We start from the raw sequence: 5,800 nt of genomic DNA on the forward strand, positions 1-5,800 counted from the left end.
TCGGTCATCAAGAACATGTGGACTTTTGTTGCATTTTATTTTCCATCATACATTTAATATTTCGGCATGTAACTTTTGTGAACAAATACAATGATGTAAAACTCTGTATGTTGTATTATTGAATGTGTGACGATAATGTTGTTTTTGATTCAATTATATACACTGTGATGATATTACAAGATGAAGTCACCCGTCCCCGGACGTTTCCGCCGTTCTGGTTCGGGGGTGTGATAAGAAGAGCCGTCAACATGGCCAAAAAGATGTTGATAGGAGAGGAGTGGGGTCATTTGATTCACCCATAGAAGGTAATTAGTGGAGGAGAGGCGGATTGTGATGATGTGAATGATGGTGTTCTTGGGAAGGGTGGTATCATTGGGATTGGATGTTGACATGATGAGGCGGCGGTGGTGATAGAATTCCGGTGAGAGGGGAAGAAGAAAACCGAAAAGAAGAGAAGATGAGAGGAGGGATCGAAGGTTTAATGAGGGAGAGGAAGGGAGGGGTTGGCTCTTGATACCATGTGTAAATGAATCTCCATGTCAAAAGACATGGGGGTTATGCTCGTTATATAGTGGAGATAATTACATATAAACCCCTCAAAGAATAAAAAATGACATACAAATATAATACAAATAAGTGTAGTCTAATAGGAAGACTTCCAAGCATCGATTTTATGAGGGTGATCCGACCCCCAAAATATAAAGTTTTGGCTTTTGCATGATGAGAGACGGGATTGGAATCTATCAACCAGTGGTTTCCAGTGTTTTATAAGAGACATATTCGCCCCACTGGTAACCCAAGATAAGTGACGGGATTGGAATCTATTTTTCATCTTTAAAAAATAGAGAAAATAACAAAAAAACACAAAAATTAATAATCAATCAACGATGTTATTAACTTTAGAAAAAGAACATTTTTTTTCTTAAATCAGGATAAAATGTTTTTTTACACAAGTTGACTTTTGTTAAATAAGAGAAAGACATATGAAATATATTGTTGGAATTTAGAAGTACTCCCCATGTTCTCGTGCTTGGTTTCCAAAAGTCCATTTTCAAATTTCAACATCTTCATAACATGAATTTCCTGGTTATGTGCATTCCTGTCATAAATTGTAGAGTAAATTACAAATATCCTCCATTATTTATGTTGAATTAACAATTTAGTCTTCGGACTTCTGAACATGCATTAACTGACAACCATTGATACAGTTCTTTGACTTCTGAACTTTTAGAGGTACTTGTAATTTTGCGTACTTAAGGTTTGATACGGTTTTATATCGTTGAAGTTCTCCTGTATCGTGTCTAATTGTCTATGGTTTGGTTTTTACATTTTTTATTGTTTGTTTGTAAATTACCACGTTAGGTCCAAGGGAGAGGGGGTGTTCACGTAGTGAAAACTTAATTCCACCTCAGCGTCATGCGGCTCGCGTAATATTAATAATAATAAAAAGCAACTAAACAATTTTATAATTGTATCATATATATATATATATATATATATATATATATATATATATATATATATATATATATATATATATATTAAGTAGGATATTTAATAAGAGAAGACGTAGCATTACATATAAGTAAACCAACAAGAGAAATGATTGTACCATTTCATAACTATGTCAATGATACACAATATAACAAATCCACTAAATTCGATCTGTGATTATTCTTTAGCAAATGAGAAATTTTACCAAGATGATTAAAACCAATAACTATAAGAAATCAAACTAAATGTCTTCAGGAAAGTAAGATTTGATGAGCTGAGGGCAGCCAGCCAATGCTGTATCCTTCAAGAAACCCATTGCATTAGCATAACGAGCACCGTAGTTCATGCCATTGTTGCTGGTAAGGATGACTGTAGCACGGTGACGACCAATGTTTGGCTTACCACACCCAGGGTCTGGACTGCCCACAAGGGTGCACTCGCATTTCTGATCACCATGATCAGTTCCCACTTCAATATGGTAGGTTCCTGTAGCATCAGTTACTGCATCCATGGTGTACCTCAGGTTCATTGAGTTCCTGTCTCTGCACTCTACTCTAACCTTCGCACCTGCATATGATAAAAAAAAACATTTCATTAAATAGTTGGTGTGCAGCAGTGCAAAACGGAGTATAGTTTAGATGTTATGAAGAATTTCAAACCCAAGAAGAAGTTTTTACGTTTAACTCGCAAGAAATATGAATTCCAAGAGGTTTTTAGTTTTAATTTGCAACAGACGTGAAAACCCAGATGATGGAACGAAAGAAAGAGATGGAGATATACGTACCAGCTAAGTATTTGGTGGCGGAGGTTTCGAATCCGCAACGACAGGTGTCACAGTAGACACGACCTTTAAGGCTGAACGTATTACCGGTGGCTATTGAGGAGGAAAGCACTGGGAGGAGACAAAGAGCGAAGAGAGCCAATAGTTTCGCCATTGTTGATGGGTTGAAGAAAGGATGAAAGGAGAGGAAGTATTGATGATGGTTTAGAGTTGGAGTTGGTGGGAATAAATACTAAATAGTGCATGGATATTTGCATAGGAAGGAGAAATGAAAGTGAGATCTAATCACGTGCCCATGTGTGATCGACATGGTATTAAATGAAAGCGACTCATGCGGCACTTGCTTCATTAATCACCGTCAAAGAATAGATAATTTTGAAACTATTAATTCATTAATCACCGTCAAAGAATAGATAATTTTGAAACTTCTTAATAGTCTATGTTATTATTATTATTATTATTTTTTTCGTTCAAAAATAATAACTTATTTTTAAGAATGAGTATTTTTTTTATCAAAATTCTTGTCATTAGTTAACATATCATTGAACTAAATGCAACAAAATAATGAAATTAAATGAAACAATATGATACAATTATAATTTCATTTAATAAAGTTAGAAGTAATTAATGTTTTTGTCTACGTGGAGGCATATCAACATCGTGTTAACGGCTGAAACACTGCCCCAGTCTTCCATTATGAGATGTGTTGTTATGAAATGAGGTAACGAGTACGGGAGGGAACACCCAATCAAATCATCTATCTCTCTCTCACACACACACATAGACAACATTAGGTTATAACATGGAAACACCACTCCCGCTTCATTTATAACATGTTGGTACGTGAGGTGACTTATTTAGCTTCATAAGACCTATCACCACACCCAATGGTCTAAAACAACAAAACAAAGTCCACGGTCTTTATACTCTCGAAAAATCTAAGGGGGTGTTTGAGATTACTTTTTAAGGTTAAAAGTGCTTTTTGTAAAATGATTTTTTGGCTAGTGATTCTTTTCAAAATAAAATCTTTAAAATGTGTTTGTATTTGTTTTTAGGGTAAAAGTTAACTTTTAGGGTAAAAGTTAACTTTACACGTTAAAAAGTCCCAAAAGTCACAAAAAGATAGAATTTTATAACTTTTGAAAAAACTAACTTTTTACTTCTACACAAAAAGTTATTTTTAAAGATCTTTTTCATTACCCAATGTTATTTTTTAACTTTTTGAAAAATTAAAAGATAAAAGTTGTTTTAAAAGGAATCCCAAGCGCTCTTTAAATATAACCGGCTTCGTCATAGAGTTAGACTTTTTGTTTTCAAAGTGTTGTATCCATATCATGCTTATGGGTATTTTAATTTACTTGTCTAAAATTTATATACTCGAAATAAAAAGACAGTTCTCCTTAAGTTGAAAAATATAATTAGTATTATTTTAAAACCTGAGTGGCATCACAAATCTAGTCGAACTTTTGTTGCACACATCGTACTCTAAAGGTAGCATCTAATTAAACATCATGTGCACAAACGGAGTTAATGGAAAAGCAAATGTAGGCCATTGAAGCCGGATCTAAGTGCGAACTCATATTTCCCATAATCAAAGAGACTATTATTAAATGCACATTTGTAAATCCCATTTGGGTTATATATATATATATATATATATATATATATATATATATATATATATATATATATATATATATATATATATATATATAATAAAGAACCATAATTAACCAAGAAACCAAGGAACCAATCTTTTTTTCAACTTTTAGAACTTATTTTTTATCAAAAAAAAAAAAACTAAAAATACAGAAATTCATAACTTTTTATCCTTTTTCCAATGATATCAAATTCGATTTTTTTTACGTCAAATTCACAATGTGAATCTTTGAAAATTCACAATGTGAATCCGGATTCACACGGTGAATCCAAAAAATATTTTTCACATTCACAATGTTAATATATGAATTTAGATATTTTTAGATTTTTTTTTCGATAAAGAATAAGCTTTAGAAATTGAAAAAAAGATTTGGTTCCTTGAAGATCAATAATTATGGTTCTCTATTGAACTTTTCCCTATATATATATATATATATATATATATATATATATATATATATATATATATATATATATATATATATATATATATATTCTAATTAATTGTTGTGTGGATATAGGGATGATTGTGGATCAATCATTTCAAAAACCTAGATAGGGTAAAATAGTAATTTTAACTGTTAATTAATTTTAGTAATTAAATAATTAAATGATTAATCCTTAAATAATTAAATGATTAATCCTTTAATTTAGGCAAATTAATGTTTTCATGAATCGGATATAACAAGACGTTCAACCTTAAATCTTTCAATAATCTTTTCCCTATCGTTGAAGAAGATGGCGTCGAAGAAGAGAGGAGGCTGGAGTTGGGATACTCTGCCGGGGCCATTGACATTGCTACTCCTCGATTCTCCAATATACTTTAATATCCCTTAATTTAAGGTATCAGTTGCATCCTGTAACAAACAACATCATCTTCTTCAAATATAGAGCTCGAGTCTGTCTTCTACACTTCTACCCATCTCAATCTCTTATCGGCGATCAATCCTAACCCACCCACGTTCGAAGATGATAAGATCATCGGAGGAAACGACTTCAAAATCAAAAATCAGAATCGAGAACCAACCCTTCAGGGCTCGTTCAATCGACGTGCATTCGAAGATGACAAGATCGTCGGAGGGAACGACTTCAAAATCGAAAATCAGAATCGGGAACCAACCCTTCTGGGCTCGTTCAATTGACGTGTTTGTGTGTTTTTTTATAATCATGAAGCTGTGTCTAGACCATTCGATCGAATTTGTGAAGGTGTTACCAATCTCAATCAGGTTTGTTTCGTTATTTTTGTTGTATTGAAAAGCTTTACTTTGATTTTATCTAAAGTATTTATGATTTTGAATTTTGTTTCTGATCACAGAGAGAATAAAAAGCCTGTCCTTCCTTCACTCATTCCTTTTCCCTCTATCTCATATATATTACTTTCACTTTAGGGGATGTTTATCAACATGAAATTTGATGGGTATTTATTTTTGCCTCTTCCCATATGCTATGTTCTATAATTTTAGTTCCTAGAAAGACAAATTGAAAGTTAGGGATTTTAATTTAATTTTTAATTTGTTAAATTTGAAATCCTTTACAGGCTTTGAAAAAATGAGGCTTAAGAGGAAAGCATGTCATATAAGGCACCACATGCCTTCCCCATGTTTTGTTTTGTAATTTCTTTTCATTTATTGGTTTGATTTTTTTTTTCATCTACAACTGTGAAATTTATGTATACCAATGTTTAAGTTGAGCTTTCTCCAGTTCCACCTGGTTCACAGATTCAAAGGTATGTTGAAATTATGTAGTGTTGAAGTTGTAACATCCATAAAAATCATGATAAATTTAAGCTTTTTCAAAACCAACCAATTTCACAAATTGTTTGCAAACATAGTTTCAAAAGTATTTCAACAGCAGAGTTCCCAAAAT

At 32.5% G+C, this 5,800-nt stretch overlaps 1 protein-coding gene across 1 annotated transcript; it reads right to left on the bottom strand.

Moving 5' to 3' along the window:
* Positions 1-1,586: 1,586 nt before the first annotated feature.
* LOC145112372 (protein DOWNSTREAM OF FLC-like) lies at positions 1,587-2,496 on the bottom strand. The gene is made up of 2 exons (XM_079048541.1): positions 2,279-2,496; positions 1,587-2,061 (listed from the first exon to the last, which is right to left on the bottom strand). Exons 1-2 carry the CDS (start codon positions 2,427-2,429, stop codon positions 1,736-1,738), a joined length of 477 nt encoding a protein of 158 aa, XP_078904667.1. The 5' UTR covers positions 2,430-2,496; the 3' UTR covers positions 1,587-1,735.
* Between the last annotated feature and the right edge of the window lie 3,304 nt (positions 2,497-5,800).

The sequence above is a fragment of the Lactuca virosa genome, chromosome 5 (genome assembly GCF_052849685.1).
Source record: "Lactuca virosa cultivar CGN04683 chromosome 5, Lactuca_virosa_CGN04683_v6, whole genome shotgun sequence".
Taxonomy (NCBI): Eukaryota; Viridiplantae; Streptophyta; class Magnoliopsida; order Asterales; family Asteraceae; genus Lactuca; species Lactuca virosa.